The following is a 23,274-nucleotide window of genomic DNA, read 5'->3' as shown; positions in this document are numbered from 1 at the left end:
CTGTATACATGTGAAAAGCTGAATTAAAAAAGAATAAAAAATAAATAAGAATACAAACAATATCTTAATACTTGTGTTTGCAAAGCACTCAGAATTGCTTTTGCAGCGACACAATTCCCATCGAATGATAAGAGGCTAAGTGTGGTTCTGATACTCGTTCCCAACGATCAGTCCATCTTGAAGATCTTGTTCCATCCAATTTAATAACACAAATAGACAAACAAACAATAACACCATACGGTCGACTAAAGCTACATGTATCTGAACCAAATCGCCCTCTTTGTCCGTCAGCACACAACGGGTCGACTAAATACCTTAAACCACACCCATGTGATAATGCAGGAAGTGACTACCGTACTTTTCGGACTATAAACCGCGACTTTTTCCCCCATTTTGTTTGTACAGCTATCGGCCACTAGGGAACCTCCTAAATCTATGGATTTTACAGGTAAAATTAACCACCTTTAACTCTACGGGCTCTAGGACCGGTCCGCGCCCGCCACCTCTAAGCGGCGGGCTCCAGCAGGAAAAGCTGGAGGCCGGAAAAGAGTGAGACAGGTAGCGCGCCAAAGTAAAAGTGGAACCGAGAGACAGAACGAGAGCAAGACAGACGGACAGTTTAGCTGCTGCGGCTTATATGCAGGTGCGCTTTATAGTCCGAAAAGTACGGTAATGTGGTGTAAACAATTAATGATACAAATATGAATAATCAACAATGGCTAAATAGGCATTTTGGCTCCGAAAGCATTGTTGTTGAAATGTGCCAAATACATTCTTATGACAGAACAGATCATATTTAGAGCAGAAAGATAATGTCTTTTAGTGTTTTTAAGTGATGACGGAGCTCAGCAGTATTTATTCCTCTACATTTTAAGAAGCTGAACGAGTCCCGTCACAAAGCAAACACCACTTACATGACTCCAGAAAGGAACACCCCCCCTCTGCACTGCAACGTGTGAACATTACCAGCCACAGGGAACCAATCCGTGTTACTCTTTAACCAGCAGCAGGCCGAGTAAACACACACTGTTTAACAAGCTAACAATACATGATGGAAAACACTGGAGTTAAGTCTCTCAGGGTCAAAGGACAGACGTGGAACTGTACAAGACCAGGGGACAGTTAAAGTCAAGACAGAGGAGGAGATTGTGTTGTATCTATCATTAGTTTCAGCTTCCAGAAACACACACTTGTTTAGTTCTGCGATCTGGAGGTCATGGGTTTCTACGTTCAGGTGATTATCACTCAATACTAATAAAGTCACATGACCAATGTTCTTGGACTTCTGTTTCTCCCTTCCCGTAGGCCTGTAGAGTTCACATTATGACAGAGAAATACAACAAATATATGGCTGTAATTACTGTTAACCTGTAAATGTAGCCGTGTCCTTTCACAAGGGGTGATGGAGCCTGGCCTGGTTTAGACATGTGTCATCTTATGAGGCATTCAAAGACACCTTCCTGGGAGTAATCGTGACCATTTTAGACTTTTAGGAGAACCGCCTGAATGCACCATTAGCCCTTCTGTTGAACTAAGTTAGACAACATACCATAATGCGTCCTTAGAGCCTCGTGGACCCCAACGTGTGGGTCAAGATGTTCATGTGAGGCTCACTGGTCTTCAGTCCTTTAGAGTTTATGACTTAAAAAGGTCTGAAACGGCACAAAGCCTACATACTGTACTACGTGATATTTTCATTGACGTTGCTACTCATGTAGCTACTGTGCAGAGATGTTAGAGTACACACATCCTTTACTCAAGTAGCAGTACAGATACTCGTGTTTAAAAAATACTTTGGTAAAAGTAGAAGTACTGACTAAACTTCTTTACTCAAGTGAAAGTAAAGAGGCTTTGAAGTGTACTTCAGTAGAAAGTACCCATAGCTAGCAGCTGCTTTAAAGAGTACCTGACCTCCCTTTATATCAATAGAACAATAATGTCATTGTTAGCTAATGAATGTTTCCATGCTGAACAACGGCAACATGACAACGTTTCCATTGGTCCCTCTTCTTTAGAGAAGACCAGGAAGTGATGGATACACGGATCGTGTTCCAACCAATAGGCACGCAGTGACTCTAAAGAATAATGATCACGCACCAACACACATTCAGACTAAAGGAACCAGCTGTTTGGGAAATGTGAGAAGTAGAAAGTACAGGTATTTGTGTTCAACATGTAAGAAGTAGAAAGTACAGGTATTTGTGTTCAACATGAGAGAAGTAGAAAGTACAGGTATTTGTGTTCAACATGTAAGAAGTAGAAAGTACAGGTATTTGAGTTCAACATGTAAGAAGTAGAAAGTACAGGTATTTGAGTTCAACATGTAAGAAGTAGAAAGTACAGGTATTTGAGTTCAACATGTAAGAAGTAGAAAGTACAGGTATTTGGGTTCAACATGTAAGAAGTAGAAAGTACAGGTATTTGAGTTCAACATGTAAGAAGTAGAAAGTACAGGTATTTGGGTTCAACATGTAAGAAGTAGAAAGTACAGGTATTTGGGTTCAACATGTAAGAAGTAGAAAGTACAGGTATTTGTGTTCAACATGTGAGAAGTAGAAAGTACAGGTATTTGTGTTCAACATGTAAGAAGTAGAAAGTACAGGTATTTGGGTTCAACATGTAAGAAGTAGAAAGTACAGGTATTTGAGTTCCACATGTGAGAAGTAGAAAGTACAGGTATTTGGGTTCAACATGTAAGAAGTAGAAAGTACAGGTATTTGGGTTCAACATGTAAGAAGTAGAAAGTACAGGTATTTGAGTTCAACATGTAAGAAGTAGAAAGTACAGGTATTTGAGTTCAACATGTAAGAAGTAGAAAGTACAGGTATTTGGGTTCAACATGTAAGAAGTAGAAAGTACAGGTATTTGTGTTCAACATGTAAGAAGTAGAAAGTACAGGTATTTGAGTTCCACATGTGAGAAGTAGAAAGTACAGGTATTTGTGTTCAACATGTAAGAAGTAGAAAGTACAGGTATTTGTGTTCAACATGTAAGAAGTAGAAAGTACAGGTATTTGAGTTCAACATGTAAGAAGTAGAAAGTACAGGTATTTGTGTTCAACATGTAAGAAGTAGAAAGTACAGGTATTTGAGTTCCACATGTGAGAAGTAGAAAGTACAGGTATTTGTGTTCAACATGTAAGAAGTAGAAAGTACAGGTATTTGGGTTCAACATGTGAGAAGTAGAAAGTACAGGTATTTGAGTTCAACATGTAAGAAGTAGAAAGTACAGGTATTTGAGTTCAACATGTAAGAAGTAGAAAGTTAAAAGTGGTCAGAAAAACAAGTAGTGGAGTAAAGTACTGATACCAGAACAATGTACTTAAGTACAGTGACAAAGTATATGTACTCCACTACTTCCCACCTCTGCTACTGTGCGTATGAGAATAAAGCGTTGCATGTGATGACCCCTCAGTGATGCAGGACGTACCTCTGAGAGGGGGATGAGCAGGATGCAGCTGCCCTCCTCTCTGCTGGAGAAGCACAGGTAGCAGTCGGTGGTGTAGAGGGTCCCGGCCGTGTGGCAGCGAGCGTGGGGGGTCCACACCGAGCAGGAGGCCACCTCGTGGAGCCTCTCCTCCCGAGGGAGGCGAAACAACGCCAGCACGTACTCCCGTATCGCCTGCTCCTCCAGGATCCTGGGGAAGAAGATGGTGAGGGAGAAAATGTTATAGCGCTGATCAGTCTTGCACTAATTCACATTTCTCAAAGTTATAAGGGACTGTTATTTTGTATATATTGATTGTTGTGCTTTTATTTACGTCTTAATGTGTGCATACGTATAACTGTGTCTGTTGATTGTGTATATATATATATATATATATATATATATAGGTATATACATAGTTTTATAGATATTTTATATATATTTGTATATTCGGGATTGTGAGAAACGGTATTTCGATCTCTCTGTCTGTACACACAAACTGGAAGATTGACAATAAAGTTAACTTTGACTTTTGACTTTGACCGACCAATCAGAGGGGAAATAGTGGTGGGTAGCCTGAGCAAAAACAACAAAAACATTTAGAGTTTGAAAAGTTTGGGGAGCAAAGACGTACCAGGAATCAGTTTTAAAAAGATTTTAGGTGATAGAAAATGTACAATGTCCGGGTGAATATTTACTTCATTTCTTGGCTTAAAATACACTGGTGGACCATGAATGCATTTTTTATTTTAAATCAGCACATCGCTTCATTATTTGATTGTTTTGAATACATTGTTGTTATAATTCACGATCATATCACGTAAGGGTGGGGTAGGTAATTTTGGAGAAACCAGCTCGAGTGCGCTAGAATTTGAAAATACACAACCGGAGAAAATCTGCCGCTTCCTTACAGAGCCCCTCCTCCAACACACAGGAAAGCGCACATGACCAATGAGGGCACGAGGTAAGTCTGTGCCCCGATGGAAGGCTGACAGGCAGGTCGGCCATCCAGTTACTTTAGCCGGCTCAGATGATTGGTCGTGCTTTTTACAGCGCCACGGCTTCCACAGATGACATTTTTTAATGGATTTTTTGTCAAAGCACTTCAGATATTCATTGCTATCGGGATGTTAAGAGCATTCCATGGAATATAACAACAAGTGTATCTCGAGCCAGTGTATGTTTGCCTTTCTCCGTTCTCTGATTTCCCATTCAGTATCCCACATCACCTTCATGGTCATTACTTTCTTTTTCTTTTTTTACACCATTCTGGACTCTCTGTGGTTTCTCTAACTTTTCATTTCTTCTTCCTCTTTTCAGTTTCATTCTCTTGATGTAAGACTAGAGAGACTAGAAAACATATTTCTGTGTTGTGGTTTGCCAGCCACATACATCTCAGGTTACTTTTAACTCCACTCCGTTTTGGTTTTGAGGTTTTTACATAGACAGGAATAAATAACCCCGAGTGTCACAGTGGCGTCTGAGAGCAAAGAGCCATGCTGTTTGTGCATCAAGGCAAATCAAGGGTGCTTGATAGGAAACATAAAAGAGATTAAAGTACATAAAGAAATACTAAAAATACACATCTCATCGGTGTCTTAACTCAGCCATCTGTTAAGACTTATAGAAAGGTCTTGAGTCAAGAGATTAGGTTTCTCCCGCACACTGTCGTTTAAAATGTATTAGTGACGCACCGTTTCTATAAAAAAAGTACAAAATAGCAAGAATCTTTTCGAGCCTCCGTTCTGAGTAATACTGCACTGACTCCAAATGAGTCAAATCGTTGTCAGTGCTGCAAACAAAAGAGAGAAATCTGTTTAGTTGTATTGGCCAAAGTGAAGTCATAACGGGTGGTTTTTAGTCTGCAACAAAGGATGTAGAACCTTTGTTGCAGTGATATCAATGGAGAGCTAGTTCCACCATTCAGACCAGGGGTGGGGAACCTTTTTCCTCTCAAGGGCCATTTCAATTTTTACAATATCCTCCGAGGGCCGTATACAAGTTATTGACCTCTGCTTAAAAATAATAAAATCACAGATTAATTTCGCCTTTCTTTCATGCTGTGCAAAGAAAAAAACAACCTCTTAATCCAGATATTTTACCATGACTCGGGTGTGGCATGACCACCAAAACAGGAAGATATGGACACAAGATGTATGCAAAAGTATTTAGTTTCCTATCCATGTGAACATGATTTAAGTGTGTTTAAACATTTTTTAAATGTTGAAGCAGATTTATTTTTCTTTATGGATATTTTACAAATCACTCTCCTTTCAAACTGTATTCTTGTTTATTAATAACAACTTTGTTTTACTGTCATATTAGTATTGTATACCTTTTTACTTTATTCTCTTATTTTTTTATAACTATAATGATCATATGAAGATGTGCCTTTACCTCACTGGTTGGAGGAAAAGCTTCTTATATTTGTTAGCATAGCTAGCTAACCAGATGCTAATAACAACAAAGTTATTGACTGTATGATCAGTGTGACAGGGGAACAGATCGCCACTGGGATTTCAACTAAAAACACAGACACGCAGAAACTGCGGCATGTGTATGGCTCCTTATCGGTACTGCAATTTCTGAAGTGCCGGAGTGACGTTCTGCCTTCTGGTGCTCTCCGTCAGAACTGCACCCCTGTCAAACCAGACATATACCAACGTGATGTCACACCAAAACAGGAAGATATGGACACAAGATGTGTGCAAATGTATTTAGTTTCCTATCCATGTGAACATGATTTAAGTGGGGGGGTGGACCTAACATCCTCTAGGGGGGTCCGGGGGCATGCTCCCCTGGGAAGATTATTTTTAAAATATTGAAGTTAAAGCATCAATCTGGTGCACTTTGAGAGCAACATGAAGAGATCTATGGACACCTCTCTCAACACCCAGATGAAACAGAACTGTAAACAGATTTACTTTTTCTTTATGGATGTCTTACAAATCACTCCCCTTTTAAACTGTATTCTTTCTTATTAATAACAACTTATTTTTGCTGTCATATAGTATTTTATACCTGTTTTTCATCTATTCTCTTATTTTTTTATAACTATAATGCTCATATAAAGGTGTGCCTTTACCTCACTGAGCTGAGGTTATCAGAGCCTCTCAGTCTTTCAGGAGAGAGCTCTCTAAAGCTCTCCCCCCCGCGGCCGCTTACACAGTAAATTCCAATGTTAATAAAGGCTGTACACGTTTTTTGGGAGTTTGATTTATTTTAAATTAACACTAATACAAAATTAAAACCTATAATTGCACACTAAAACCATTATTTCAGAAAAAGAACAATTTCACACAAACCTCTGGTTTTTACTGGAGCTGGGGCAGTTCAACTTGATTTTTGGGGGGGGGGTGCGGCATAGTTTATGGGCGGCGTACGTAAAAAAATGTGTTGGCACCCCCGATGGGTTGACGCACCCTTAGCGTTCGCCTATACTGCCTATGCCGAGGGCCAGCCCTGCAACAGACCTTATTTCCTGCAATATTCCGAAATCCAATGCTTTTAGAAAAGGGAGCCCTTGCGATGCTAACTTCCAGCTCCACCTGCAAAAACACGTCACCCCTGCACCGCTCCGTTCATTTTGAAATGAGGTGTATGCGAGTGTGATAAAGCAGAGCTCTCTGACCTCTTGGTGATGCGTGCCGGCTGCTGCAGCACTCGGTCCAGCTCCAGGCCTTCGCTGTCCAGCAGCCGCCTGAGGGCGATGTCCGCCAGCTGACCTATGACCCCGAACGCCTCGTCCAGGTTCAGGAACATGGAGAACTCCCTCTGTCTCTTCCGGGTGTTGATCCGGATGGCCTCCGTCATCAGACCGCTGGAGACCCGCTCCAACCGCGTCACCTCCGCCCAGGGGATCACAAACTTCACTGAGGGAAAATAAACATTGAAAGACCAATTTAAAGATGGTGTCGCTAAGAAAAAGCTCATCTAAAAAGATAAGATAAGATAAGAAGTACTTGTTTGATCCCAATATGGGGAAGGTTTGCGTTGCAGCAGCATCAAAAAGACACGGCATTGAGCAAAGAAAATTAAATTAAAAGAAATAAACATTCCACAATTCAAACATCTCAATAGAAATAAAATAGCATTAAAAAAAGTAGAATTTATAGAAACAAAATATGAAGCAGGATATTAAATATACATAAGTATGTGAGGAATGGAATATTAAATTGGGTATAAATGTAAAATGTTCACTGTGATTTTAAGTCCAGTTGTCCAAGAAGCTATAATAATAATAATACATTTATCTTGGGGGGCGCCTTTCATAACACCCAAGGACACCTTACAGGGTTACAGATTTACAATTTTACCTTACAAATTAAAACAGTGGATTTAGTGAAGTATCAGCTGGGGTAAGACAAGACAAACAACAGGACATTGACTACAAAAGGACACAAAAGGACACAGGGTACAGATTATAGAGACAATGCCAGTTTGAACAGGTGGGGTTTGAGTTGGGTTATGGAGCAGATCCTTCTCTGCCAGCCAGAGGTGTGTTCACACTTTCTCATGTAGTCCCAAAATACGTGAGAATAATGACTTGTAAAAACTAATAATTGTGTGTAATTCAGTCTTTTGGTTAATACATGTTAATACGCCCGGTCTTTAGAGTACGGACCTTCCTTCCCAGCAAGAAGGCGTAGAAGACCAGGTGGTTGATGCTGAGCTACTTCATTATGTGATTGTTTTTAATATATTGTTGTTATTAATTAATCTTCATTTAACTTAACTATATCTTTAGGATTTCAATAAAGTGAAAGAAGTGTTTTTAGTTCAGTTGGCCTTTCTCTGTTACTTTCACATTCAGTATCCCATATCACCTGCATGGTAACATTCTGGACTCTTTGTGGTTTCTGTGAACCCTTTCATTTCTTCTTCCTCTTTAAAAAAAAAAGATTATAATTGTGAGTAATTCAGTCTTTTGGTTAAAGGTCAGCTATTATGCAAAATCCACTTCTACAGAGAATCAGCACTTTGGAAACAGGGCTGAAACAGAGGGGATTATGGGTAATGCTGCGATGATCTGTTGGGTGTTTCAGCCAATCAGAGACAGGCTCTGTATATATCTGAGACCTGTGATATGTCGGTGTACAGACCTTCCTTCCCCAGCAGGAAGGCGTAGAAGGCCAGGTGGTTGATGCTGAGGTAGAGGAAGCCCTGCCGCGGCACCCTGCCCTTCCAGCAGCAGCACGAGTAATACGTCACCAGCTTCTCCGACGAAGGGAGGCCAAAGTGCAGCTCGAACTTCCTCAGCAGCTCCCTGAACTTCTCGGGGTCTTCCTCCTGAGCCGCCTGGCGCCCCCGGACCTCCTCAGCGATAAGACCCTGCAGCGGAGGAAACATGGATCACTGATAAAGGGTTTCTTCATGTCACAGAGCTACAGTGTGGACGTGGCAATGGAGTTCTTCTGACCTGAGCTCCTCCAACAATGCAACGTATATAATCAACTACAAAAAGTAAACAAACACTGAAATAAAGCGAAAAAAAGGCAAAGTTGGAGAAGAGCAAAAGACACAATAAGAACATCAGCAGGAGAGGACTCTTTAAAGTAGAGACACTACATACTGATATACACCTGAACATCAGCAGGAGAGGACTCTTTAAAGTAGAGACACTACATACTGATATACACCTGAACATCAGCAGGAGAGGACTCTTTAAAGTAGAGACACTACATACTGATATACACCTGAACATCAGCAGGAGAGGACTCTTTAAAGTAGAGACACTACATACTGATATACACCTGAACATCAGCAGGAGAGGACTCTTTAAAGTAGAGACACTACATACTGATATACACCTGAACATCAGCAGGAGAGGACTCTTTAAAGTAGAGACACTACATACTGAGATACACCTGAACATCAACAGGAGAGGACTCTTTAAAGTAGAGACACTACACACTGATATACACCTGAACATCAGCAGGAGAGGACTCTTTAAAGTAGAGACACTACATACTGATATACACCTGAACATCAGCAGGAGAGGACTCTTTAAAGTAGAGACACTAAATACTGATATACACCTGAACATCAGCAGGAGAGGACTCTTTAAAGTAGAGACACTACATACTGATATACACCTGAACATCAGCAGGAGAGGACTCTTTAAAGTAGAGACACTACATACTGATATACACCTGAACATCATCAGGAGAGGACTCTTTAAAGTAGAGACACTACATACTGATATACACCTGAACATCAGCAGGAGAGGACTCTTTAAAGTAGAGACACTACATACTGATATACACCTGAACATCAGCAGGAGAGGACTCTTTAAAGTAGAGACACTACATACTGATATACACCTGAACATCAGCAGGAGAGGACTCTTTAAAGTAGAGACACTACATACTGATATACACCTGAACATCAGCAGGAGAGGACTCTTTAAAGTAGAGACACTACATACTGATATACACCTGAACATCAGCAGGAGAGGACTCTTTAAAGTAGAGACACTACATACTGATATACACCTGAACATCAGCAGGAGAGGACTCTTTAAAGTAGAGACACTACATACTGATATGAACCTGAACATCAGCAGGAGAGGACCCTTTAAAGTATAGACACTACATACTGATATACACCTGAACATCAGCAGGAGATGACTCTTTAAAGTAGAGACACTACACACTGATATACACCTGAACATCAGCAGGAGAGGACTCTTTAAAGTAGAGACACTACATACTGATATACACCTGAACATCAGCGGGAGAGGACTCTTTAAAGTAGATACATACTGATATACACCTGAACATCAGCAGGAGAGGACTCTTTAAAGTAGAGACACTACATACTGATATACACCTGAACATCAGCAGGAGAGGACTCTTTAAAGTAGAGACACTACACACTGATATACACCTGAACATCAGCAGGAGAGGACTCTTTAAAGTAGAGACACTACATACTGATATACACCTGAACATCAGCAGGAGAGGACTCTTTAAAGTAGATACATACTGATATACACCTGAACATCAGCAGGAGAGGACTCTTTAAAGTAGAGACACTACATACTGATATACACCTTAACATCAGCAGGAAAGGACTCTTTAAAGTAGAGACACTACATACTGATATACACCTGAACATCAGCAGGAGAGGACTCTTTAAAGTAGAGACACTACATACTGATATACACCTGAACATCAGCAGGAGAGGACTCTTTAAAGTAGAGACACTACATGCTGATATACACCTGAACATCAGCAGGAGAGGACTCTTTAAAGTAGAGACACTACATACTGATATACACCTGAACATCAGCAGGAGAGGACTCTTTAAAGTAGAGACACTACATACTGATATACACCTGAACATCAGCAGGAGAGGACTCTTTAAAGTAGAGACACTACTTACCGATATACACCTGAACATCAGCAGGAGAGGACTCTTTAAATTAGAGACACTACATACTGATATACACCTGAACATCAGCAGGAGAGGACTCTTTAAAGTAGAGACACTACATACTGATATGCACCTGAATATCAGCAGGAGAGGACTCTTTAAAGCAGAGACACTACACACTGATATACACCTGAACATCAGCAGGAGAGGACTCTTTAAAGTAGAGACACTACATACTGATATACACCTGAACATCAGCAGGAGAGGACTCTTTAAAGTAGACACACTACATACTGATATACACCTGAACATCAGCAGGAGAGGACTCTTTAAAGTAGAGACACTACATACTGATATACACCTGAACATCAGCAGGAGAGGACTCTTTAAAGTAGAGACACTACATACTGATATACACCTGAACATCAGCAGGAGAGAACTCTTTAAAGTAGAGACACTACATGCTGATATACACCTGAACATCAGCAGGAGAGGACTCTTTAAAGTAGAGACACTACATACTGATATACACCTGAACATCAGCAGGAGAGAACTCTTTAAAGTAGAGACACTACATGCTGATATACACCTGAACATCAGCAGGAGAGGACTCTTTAAAGTAGAGACACTACATGCTGATATACACCTGAACATCAGCAGGAGAGGACTCTTTAAAGTAGAGACACTACATACTGATATACACCTGAACATCAGCAGGAGAGGACTCTTTAAAGTAGAGACACTACATACTGATATACACCTGAACATCAGCAGGAGAGGACTCTTTAAAGTAGAGACACTACTTACCGATATACACCTGAACATCAGCAGGAGAGGACTCTTTAAATTAGAGACACTACATACTGATATACACCTGAACATTAGCAGGAGAGGACTCTTTAAAGTAGAGACACTACATACTATTATGCACCTGAACATCAGCAGGAGAGGACTCTTTAAAGCAGAGACACTACATACTGATATACACCTGAACATCAGCAGGAGAGGACTCTTTAAAGTAGAGACACTACTTACCGATATACACCTGAACATCAGCAGGAGAGGACTCTTTAAATTAGAGACACTACATACTGATATACACCTGAACATCAGCAGGAGAGGACTCTTTAAAGTAGAGACACTACATACTGATATGCACCTGAACATCAGCAGGAGAGGACTCTTTAAAGCAGAGACACTACATACTGATATACACCTGAACATCAGCAGGAGAGGACTCTTTAAAGTAGAGACACTACATACTGATATGCACCTGAACATCAGCAGGAGAGGACTCTTTAAAGTAGAGACACTACATACTGATATACACCTGAACATCAGCAGGAGAGGACTCTTTAAAGTAGAGACACTACATACTGATATACACCTGAACATCAGCAGGAGAGGACTCTTTAAAGTAGAGACACTACATACTGATATACACCTGAACATCAGCAGGAGAGGACTCTTTAAAGTAGAGACACTACACACTGATATACACCTGAACAACAGCAGGAGAGGACTCTTTAAAGTAGAGACACTACATACTGATATACACCTGAACATCAGCAGGAGAGGACTCTTTAAAGTAGAGACACTACATGCTGATATACACCTGAACATCAGCAGGAGAGGACTCTTTAAAGTAGAGACACTACATACTGATATACACCTGAACATCAGCAGGAGAGGACTCTTTAAAGTAGAGACACTACATACTGATATACACCTGAACATCAGCAGGAGAGGACTCTTTAAAGTAGAGACACTACATACTGATATACACCTGAACATCAGCAGGAGAGAACTCTTTAAAGTAGAGACACTACATGCTGATATACACCTGAACATCAGCAGGAGAGGACTCTTTAAAGTAGAGACACTACATACTGATATACACCTGAACATCAGCAGGAGAGAACTCTTTAAAGTAGAGACACTACATGCTGATATACACCTGAACATCAGCAGGAGAGGACTCTTTAAAGTAGAGACACTACATACTGATATACACCTGAACATAAGCAGGAGAGGACTCTTTAAAGTAGAGACACTACATACTGATATACACCTGAACATCAGCAGGAGAGGACTCTTTAAAGTAGAGACACTACATACTGATATACACCTGAACATCAGCAGGAGAGGACTCTTTAAAGTAGAGACACTACATGCTGATATGAATTCTGAAATGAGCAGAATATCTCCTGGCACTGGTTGGTTTCACACCTTGACTTTTCCTCTGACGAAGCTGGCCCCATCCTCCTTGTTCTCGAACACAGACAGAGAGTGCAGCAGGTTGTGGACCAGCCAGTCCCAGTGCTTATTCACTTCCCCTATAGCGGCTCCTGGGAGAGAAACAGATCAAAAGGAAAGGATATAACAGCTGTGAGTCATCTAATGACGCAACTGAGGGCAAAGAAAAGTAAAGAAATCAAACCAGATATCATTATATGAGATGTATGGCGTCTTAGATTTTGGATTACACACCAAAAAAGTGTTTCCTGGATTTAAATGCTGCATTGCAGATCAAATATGTACCATGCAGTATTGTTATAACTGTTCTATTATTTGCCTTAAACAACCTGTCATTATTGAAACACATTACTGATGATTCATAACCAAGTATTTATTGTGTTGACCTACATTTAACAAAAGCACCAAGTCCATTCTATCATTTTAAAAGCTTGTTGTCATTTGCACAACAGCTACAGCTTAGTTTTGGCAATGAAAATCCTTAGCCCAACAATACGCGTAAGACAAACATTTAAATTGTGCAAATAAAATGCATTAAAAAAAATAAAATGTATACAAATATGGTAACGTTGAACAAAAAATGAAATACTGTACGGTGGATTTATTTAAAAAAAATATTAGAATTTGGGTTTTTGTTGGAAAATATTCTAATATTCGATTTCTTTTTTGATATCACCCAGCCTGAGTTTCTCACCGCTGGCGATGACCCAGCTGACCTGGGACCCGGGGACCTGCAGCAGGATGCGGAAAGGAGTGACTCTGGCGTTAGAGTCCAGCACCGAGTCCAGCGCCCCCACCAGGAGACCTGCAGAGAGACAACAGGACGCAGAGACATGAGATACAAAACAACAACACCTGCAGTGAGAGGTGCAGTCTGTGTGGTGGAAAGAAAGCAGCAATAAGGGGGAGATCTCGCATGTAAACAGATTTGTAGTGATGTTAAAAAGATCTGTGTTTTACATTTGTGTTTTAATTTTATGCACGACACCAAGTCAACTTCCCCGTCAACCTACCTGGTAATAAACCGGTTTCTGAATCCATACAGCGCGCATTTTGTGGAACTAACTTCAAGCTGATTTGAATATAAATCTCACGTTACAATGATATCAATGTGGTGCTGGTGCTATAAAAACATTTATCTAACATATGAATCCAACTCAGACAAACCACATTGAAAGTACTATTACATCTCTACAGTCAATCTAAACAGAGAGAAGTGAGGAGTTCATTCGCAGGCAGCAATATTTCACAGCTGGATGACAGAAATACACCGGCGGGTGTCAAATATGCAGAGAGGCTCAGAGTGGAGGCACAAGAAAACAAACAAGACATTATTTTAATGCCATTTTTATGTTGCGTATTTGGCAACAAGTACTTTTTTTATTTTACAGAGGCCCCCTACATGCCTAAAGGGGGGGGGGGGGTTGAAAGTCATAATTGTAGGGATTATTTTACAACCCTTAGGAGTCGATGCACTTCGGAAACACATTTAGAAGCTGTGTTTCCCTTCTTCATACACAGCTGTTTTTACCCCAGCTTTCTCAGCCCGACCTGCATCTACCACCCTGCGTTTCAAACAGTTCAAAGTTAGGACTGAAAACACAAAGGAGGCGTGAGACGTGGAGAGAAGAGGGACAGTATCAGTTTTCCTGCATGATGGCGGACTAGTTCATGATTTAACTGAAAAGCGTCAGGTATGTCCGCCTATAAAAACCTGCCGTGAAACCGTCAAGAAGAAGCTGGAAGTCTGCTGTCAGAACGGGATTATGTCATAGTCTTGTGAGAGTCAAAAAGATGCTTTTCCACCTTTGAAAAGTACGCTTTTAGTTCCTTTTACAATCATTCAACTCAGGTTGTATTACACACTGAACATTAGCATAAAATATCATCTGTCATCAGCTTTAATCCAGAAGAATACCAGCCGTTGTTAGTGGAGGCAGGTGGAGATTTGTAGAGATAACGCGTCTGGCACTCAGCCAAATGTAAAGCATATCTCAGAGTCAAAGTCGAGCTGCGTGGAGCTTTGAGGCCGGCCGCCCGGCAACAGAAACCCCTCCGTCTGACAACACAAAGCCTGCGGGGGAAACTTTCCAGAGAGAGGAGTCACCGCCTTTCTCTGCTAATGAATACTGCTGAGGAGACATAGAGGCTCCAGCTAGGGACAAAAGCAAAACAGAGACCTGCTCTCACATATACAACACTGTAATGTCTGTTTGCTCTTGAATGCATCACGGTTACTCATCAGTTTGTCTCTGTCTTGTGCTGCTTTTAGGTCAACGAAATAAATTAAGGACAACGGGTTCAATACAAATGAGCATAATAAGTCCCCTTTAATATTCCTATCTTAAAAAAGCTCTTTAAAGAGTCCTCTCCTGCTGATGTTCAGGTGTATATCAGTATGTAGTGTCTCTACTTTAAAGAGTCCTCTCCTGCTGATGTTCAGGTGTATATCAGTATGTAGTGTCTCTACTTTAAAGAGTCCTCTCCTGCTGATGTTCAGGTGTATATCACTATGTAGTGTCTCTACTTTAAAGAGTCCTCTCCTGCTGATGTTCAGGTGTATATCAGTATTTAGTGTCTCTACTTTAAAGAGTCCTCTCCTGCTGATGTTCAGGTGGATATCAGTATGTAGTGTCTCTACTTTAAAGAGTCGTCTCCTGCTGATGTTCAGGTGTATATCAGTATGTAGTGTCTCTACTTTAAAGAGTCCTCTCCTGCTGATGTTCAGGTGTATATCAGTATGTAGTGTCTCTACTTTAAAGAGTCCTCTCCTGCTGATGTTCAGGTGTATATCAGTATGTAGTGTCTCTACTTTAAAGAGTCCTCTCCTGCTGATGTTCAGGTGTATATCAGTATGTAGTGTCTCTACTTTAAAGAGTCCTCTCCTGCTGATGTTCAGGTGTATATCAGTATGTAGTGTCTCTACTTTAAAGAGTCCTCTCCTACTGATGTTCAGGTGTGTATCAGTATGTAGTGTCTCTACTTTAAAGAGTTCTCTCCTGCTGATGTTAAGGTGTATATCAGTATGTAGTGTCTCTACTTTAAAGAGTCCTCTCCTGCTGATGTTCAGGTGTATATCAGTATGTAGTGTCTCTACTTTAAAGAGTCCTCTCCTGCTGATGTTCAGGTGTATATCAGTATGTAGTGTCTCTACTTTAAAGAGTCCTCTCCTGCTGATGTTCAGGTGTATATCAGTATGTAGTGTCTCTACTTTAAAGAGTCCTCTCCTGCTGATGTTCAGGTGTATATCAGTATGTAGTGTCTCTACTTTAAAGAGTCCTCTCCTGCTGATGTTCAGGTGTATATCAGTATGTGGTGTCTCTACTTTAAAGAGTCCTCTCCTGCTTATGTTCAGGTGTATATCAGTATGTAGTGTCTCTACTTTAAAGAGTCCTCTCCTGCTGATGTTCAGGTGTATATCAGTATGTAGTGTCTCTACTTTAAAGAGTCCTCTCCTGCTGATGTTCAGGTGTATATCAGTATGTAGTGTCTCTACTTTAAAGAGTCCTCTCCTGCTGATGTTCAGGTGTATATCAGTATGTAGTGTCTCTACATGTCTCCATGCTTTAATGTTCAAAAAGCTCTTTATTTTTCTCACACACACCTCTTTTCACCCTCTGTCTGAAACCAGAGCCCAGTCTGCTCTGATTGGTTAGCTGGCCGGCTATGTTGTGATTGGTCAACCGCTTAGAGATGTCCCGCCCCCTTAGCCTATCACCTACAATATGTTGGAGCGCTAGCCAATAGAAGCACAAGTGTTACATAGTGATGTCACTATGTTAGGAAAGTAAACAAAGGAGTCCAATGGAGGGGGAGAGATGTTAGGGGAAAACTCAAAAAGCACAATAGGGCCTCTTGGAGAGATAGGTATTTGCTTGGAAATAAAACAGGGTTTGGTATGAAGACCGTATCAGCGGCAGATGTTTAGTTGCCCTGCCCTTCCCAGAAATCCTGCTTGAAGTATGTCATCACCGCTGGTTTCACACTGTCTTATAGTTCCTGCTTTAATCATTAAACCTAAACACCTTTTTTACAGTTAGATCTGAGTGATAAAACTAACTCTGCTCTGCGTTTTGTTTCCTCCCCTTGTGTGGCAGGAATTCCGGAGAGGAGCTGGCTTAATTAGTTAATGTTAACGACGTGACAACAGGACTTGACCTTTCACCTGCTCTCGCCATGGGAACACAAACACAAAGTAAACCCCGGACAGGAACTTCCTAGTATTCTGTTTTATGAGAAGAGCAACCGCTTGGTTTCCCCCACAGGGAAGAAGAGGGAGAATGAAGAGGGCTGTGTGTGAGCTGCTCCTCTGCTTTAATGATACGAAGTGTCCCTCATCGTGTACATCTACTGTACGACAATGTGTGAGTGAAGTAAAGAGAAACACGGAGAGGAAGCGAGACAGAGGAAGCCGCAAACAGCGCATCAGGGAAGCAGAAAGACGGGAGGGGGGGGGGGGGGGTCTTAAATATGGCAGCATTAAGACCACTGAAGGAAATCAACCACTGTGCATGTTTGGGAAATTGAGCTCTCACTAAGTGGAGATAATTAAACTAATAATATTAAGAATTCATTTATTTTATATCGGCACCTTTCAAGGCTCTCAAGGTCGCCGTACAAACACACACAAAACAAGATACACAACACCAGCATAAGAAACATGGACAAGACAATGCAGTAAGTAAACTGACTTTCGTTTGGGAATATTTAAATAAATATTTAAATAAAACATACTTTTACTCGAGTATTTCCAATTATATATATATTATGTGTCTATACATGTATTTAACATACTTTTCTATACTTTTAACTAAATGCATCCTAGAGGAGTGATTGTTAAAAGTACATTAAAGTAATATAATCATAAATAAGTCAATAATTGTTTGAGAGAGAACTTTGTCTGCAGACTTAACTTCCCAAAATTAAGGTAAAGTGAATTCAGATGGTTGGTGGTGTTTTCAATGCTGCAGGTAGGGCTGCAACTACTTTACATTATCGGTCCATCTGCCCATAAAATGTCAGAATATAGCAACAAATAATCCATCCCAGTCTTTTAAGCCTTGTTTGTCTCGTGTCAGCCAAAAAACGCCAAACATATTAACTTAAAAAGCAGGAAATCTCCACGTTCGAGCCTAAAAAGATCATTTTATGCCATTACAAGTCAATCATTAATCATGTTTTATCTGTCAATGGACAATCAAATGTAATAGTTGCTGCAGCTTTGACTCGTTAACCCTGCTTTCCTTTAACATTGCACACTGCAAGGTGTGGTAGCCCCCAACCCCCCCACTCTATTTCTAATGTTGGCTTTGAGGCCTGTGCAGTAGCGTAGGCAGAACTGTACTTTAGGGTGGGCCTGTAAAAAATAGGGTGGGCCAGATTTTTCTTCTGCGCATCAGAAGCTAACAACAATCCCGCCGGTACCGGTGGCAGATTACTTTTAGAATACTTTCTTTTTCCATAAGAGATGGGTATGTTTTGGTGAACAGCAGACACGTATTTTACCGTTTTAATGGCTTATCAAGAACTCAAACACAACATCTTGGTGTCATTCTGGACAGCTCTCTCATCTGCACCCCACGTAAAAAACATCACCCGGACTGCATTCTTTGTACTGTCTTAAAACCTTTCCTTGGAATATGTTATGAATTGTAAGGTGTCCTTGGGTGCTTTGAGAGGCGCCCCTAAATAGAATGAATTATCATTATTATCTGAAACGATGTAATAACTTTTAAAACTGTTTCAGTCACTTGCCCCATGCATTCAGCAGCTTTGATTTGATCCCGAAATATATGTCATCATTTCGACAATAAAGAAATGCTACATAAACGTTATCTTGCACATTTTATCTAACCATCTCCGTTTCTAACTTTCAATCTATTTTAAAAGAGATCTCTCTCTCTCTCTCTCATCTGCGTGCGGGGGCGGGGCCTCACAGACACGCTGCAGCTCTCTCGCTCAGACATGCTGCAGCACTGTGCAGTGTGCACACAGTCCTGCCAGCAATGAATATTACATTTTGTGAGGAAACAATAAGTATTCCAAAATGTATTCAGGTTTACGAAAGTGTAATCAGATTACTCGTTTTTCAAATGTAACGCCAGCTGAATACACTTGCTTTCTGTATTCTGATTACGTAACGCCGTTACATGTATTCCATTACAACCCAGCCCTGTGTATATCTCTCCGGACTGTCCACCAGCAGATGAAAAACACCCACCTCTCCGCCTCTTCTAAGGGACGAGGGAACCGTGCGGCAGAGTTTCCGTTAACATTGTTTTTCTTCTGACAGCCCAGCAGCAGGAGAGGTGGGGAGAGGGAGACGTGGGGAGGGGGAGGCGGGGCTATTTCATCATTATCAGAAAATGATCGTATAGATCGCTGCTAGATGAGGGCAGTGGGGGCTCTTCTTGGAGTCTGGCTTCTTTTTTTTTTAAATCAAAGCTCATTAGTGAACTTTGAGCCATCATTTCTTTTGCAGGCAGCTTTCTGCCTCTCTCATGTTATTATGGCGCGCCGGAACCAACAATCAGTTTTTACCGTAAATGAGTTCGGTTCAGAGGACAAAGCACATACAACATTAATTAAACTCGATATTTGTTCACTTGAATTTCACTTTGAATGCTTGGATATTCTCAATGGGTGAATACATTTTTTTATAATAATAATAAAATAATAAAAAAATAAAAATAATTAAAGATTTTTTTTTTTTTTAAATGACACCAAAGCTTTCTCAGGGTGGGCCAATGAGTAAACTGAGTGGGCCTGGGCCCATCCTGGCCCTATGGTGGCTACGCCACTGGGCCTGTGTGAAACATCTTTATAGGAAGTGAGAAAGTCTGGATTTGACACAAAGGACTGTTGCAAGCTTTTTTAAAGAAATGATCGCAGTATTTTAACTACAGTTGGAGCGTAACAACTTGCTCTTCCATCCAGTTATACAGTTGGTTTCAAGGCATCAGTTGCCATAGTAACACACACACAGGCTGTGGTCATTCCGGGGCTTTCCCGTGAAACCAACTGATCCAAAATTCCCAGAATGTATGTTAACTTTTTAATCCTTCTCTCCGTTTCAACCCCTTTTGATTTTGCCTGCTGCCTCTTTCTTGTTGTTCCTATTCTTGTTGTTTTCCTGACAGCTGGGTTTCTCGGGCTTCTCCATTGTTGTCCTAGTTCACCGGTTTACGTGTAATCAGAGGTGGGAGAAGTACTCCGATCATGTACTTTAGTAAAAGTAGAAGTACCAAAGTGTAGGAACACTATGTTACAGTAAACGTCCTGCATTCAAAATGTTACTCAAGTAAAAGTATTAAAAGTATTAGCATCAAAATCTACTTAAAAGTACAAAAAGTAGTAGTAGTTGTTCTGTAGATTGGTCCATTTCAGAATAATATATAATGATTGATCATGAAAGTGTTCTCAAAGCTGGTAAAGGTGCAGCTAGTTTGAATGACTTTGTATTCTGCAGGGTAGCTGGTGGATTTACTCCAGGTGGAACTAAAGTCTGATTCAACACTTGATTATATTTCACATCATTCATCCACATCTGTAAAGTAACTAAAGGTGTATTTAGTGGAGTAAAAGTACAAGATTTTCACCTGAAATGTAGTGGAGTAGAAGTACAAAATAGCAAAATATGGAAATACTTTAGTAAGGTAAAAATCTCTCAAATGTTTAAGTACAGTCCTTAAATCTATTTTTTTTGTTTTTGTACCTGTGATCCTCCCTTGTGTGTGTTGTTGTTGTTGTTTACCTGTGATCCTGCCTGTGGGCTCTCCATGTCCTCTCCTCCTCTGCAGGAGGAAGAAGTCGTTGCTCCTGACGGTCACCCAGAGCTTCAGAGCGTTTTTCAGCAGAACTTCCTCCGGGTTTAGCCACATTTCTTCCCGCAGGGAGGGACCGGAGGAGGGAGCCTCCCCACCGTGTTTACAGCGCCGGTGAGTTGACTCTTGTTCCCCGGATATGGAGCGTCCTGCTCGGCCCTACAGAGGCGGGTTCTCGGGGTTCTCCATGGTTCTCCTGCGGACAGCTGCAGGGTTCAGTCCGCCTCTCGTCTGCTCTGCTGCCTCACGCCCGATCTGCAGCAGCTGTACACACCACAGTCAGAGATCCTCTAATGGAGAGAGGACCCACTCTGGATTGGAAGTAGTTTATAAATATTGACTAATTTATTAACATATAATGTTCTTTTTCATTTTTTAAAGCAGATGTGTGCATCTGTAGTTAGCGTAAAGAAGTGGAATTATGTGCCGAATGATTTGAAGGGCTGTAAGATAATGTGTATGTTTACGAAAATATATAAAGAAAGCGCAATTAGACAGTATGAAGTTGACTTCTGATTGTGTTCTGGTTTTATGTTTCAGCATTTGTAAGTGACTGTGACAGAAAGAATATTGCTTTTATTTTACTTTTTTATGGTTATTATTCTGTTTTGGGGCAGGTAGAATAAGATTGTCTTTTCCCTGCTCCTTTCCACCACGCTCTATGTTTTAAAATAACTGCCATGTGTGGAATAAACAAATAAATAAATACATGTTAAAGAAATATTCAGATATTAATAAAACATTTTTTAAACTAATATTAATATATTAATAAAATAGCAATATTAATTTAGTTAAGTTTATTAGTTATGGTGTCGTGGACAGTCCCCATTGATCAACTGTCACAAAGTAACAGTAAATGGGGCAGCTTTGGCCAAAATAGCTAATTTCCAGCTGTTGTCCCCGGCCAGATGATATAGAAACCTTTTTAAAATCACAATACATCAACAGCATTAGTTAGAAAGAAAGGATGAAAGACAAGTAGATGGAGGCGAAAGGATAAAAGACACCAATAAAATGCAAACAACACACGTTACTACATAGGCTACTGTACATGTCACAATTACATATTAATAAATGTTTCTTATTGTTATAAATCCCTTCAAAATATTTTAGAAAATAGTTTTCAACCCCAGAATCAGAACAATGCTTTTTTATATAAATATTTCCATTTTGGCAAGAAAAGCTTTTATTGCAGTTATTGTAATAAAATATGTGGTTCCTAGAAAACAGAGACAGAGTGAGAGCTCTTCGTTTTTATTATATTTCTCTTCCGCATTTCACCGACTTTCCCTTCCGGTAAATATTCACTAGCCCTCCTGTGATTGGCTGTTCAGCTGACAGAATGCTCAGGTGCTCAGGACTGTAATTATCACACAAAAGCTAATTGTCTATTTATTTACTATTTTTGCACTTTTCTTCACAACGGCACAGTTATTCCATTTTCATTTACTGTACATATTATTTCACAGTAAATTGACATATTCTTAATTTATTTCCCTTTTTGTGTAGCCATTTGTATGTGTTGTGAACATTTGTTTTATTTTATAATAGTCTTTTTTTTACAATAAGTTTTACAATATGTATTTATTTGCTCTTGTTGTACATGGTGTTTCTCTTAGATGTAGATGTATGCTTTAATTCACACCAAAGGACATGTGTGTGTTTAAGATAAGATAAAATAAGATTTGCTTTATTGATTTATGAAATAATCACTTTATTGATCTCAATTTGGGATTTATTTTGTATTGATTGAGTAAACCCAATTCTGATGACACATTCAGACCAGTCATTATTAGGACTGAATAAGAGGAGTCTAAATGTCCTGTCATCAACTGCTCCTGACAACTCAATGGCAAATGAATGTACAGCAACAGTTTTAAAGTCTGTCGACACTACGAGATATAACGCCCTCAAACACCCTTTCACGTGTGTAAGCTCAACACCATATACCAGCCAATAGTGTCCATGGCTTTATTAACCAATTTGAGACACATTGCGGCTCGCCTCGAAAGTAGACGAGAGTAGCCGATCGCAGCCGGGGGAGGTGTCAAAAAGCTCGCCTGAAGTCGGACAGCTCCGAGTCGGCTTCTTCTTCTTCATCTTCGCATTCGCATTCTTCTTCTTCTTCTCTCGGATTTTTGGCGGATTGCAAACAACTTTAAGGTGCATACCGCCACCTCCGGAGTCGGCTTGACTAGGTTTGCATTTATAAAGAATGCACACATGTGTTGTGTCGTTAATGTCAGATATGTACTAAGTAAATACATTTGTTCCTGCTCAAGATTAGATTCAACTTTATTGTTATTGCACAGATTACAGGTACTGAGACAACGAAATGCAGTTTAGCTTCTAACCAGGTGCAACAAGCAGTGAAGTGGAAAGTAATGTTCAC

General features: G+C 40.3%; 1 protein-coding gene across 1 annotated transcript in view; it reads right to left on the bottom strand.

Moving 5' to 3' along the window:
* The window catches only part of LOC117466657 (TBC1 domain family member 8), a 39,366-nt gene extending 18,170 nt beyond the window's left edge, over positions 1-21,196 (bottom strand). The window contains 6 exon segments of the mRNA XM_034110036.2: positions 3,430-3,637; positions 7,058-7,298; positions 8,529-8,757; positions 13,033-13,151; positions 13,754-13,864; positions 20,813-21,196. Of these exon segments, the coding sequence (XP_033965927.1) occupies positions 3,430-3,637; positions 7,058-7,298; positions 8,529-8,757; positions 13,033-13,151; positions 13,754-13,864; positions 20,813-20,939 (1,035 nt within the window). The 5' untranslated portion in view covers positions 20,940-21,196.
* Positions 21,197-23,274: the final 2,078 nt, after the last annotated feature.

This window comes from Pseudochaenichthys georgianus, chromosome 21, assembly GCF_902827115.2.
Source record: "Pseudochaenichthys georgianus chromosome 21, fPseGeo1.2, whole genome shotgun sequence".
NCBI classification, from domain to species: Eukaryota; Metazoa; Chordata; class Actinopteri; order Perciformes; family Channichthyidae; genus Pseudochaenichthys; species Pseudochaenichthys georgianus.
The sequence above is the reverse complement of the archived record's forward strand: the minus strand, read 5'-3'. Positions and strand labels throughout refer to the sequence as shown.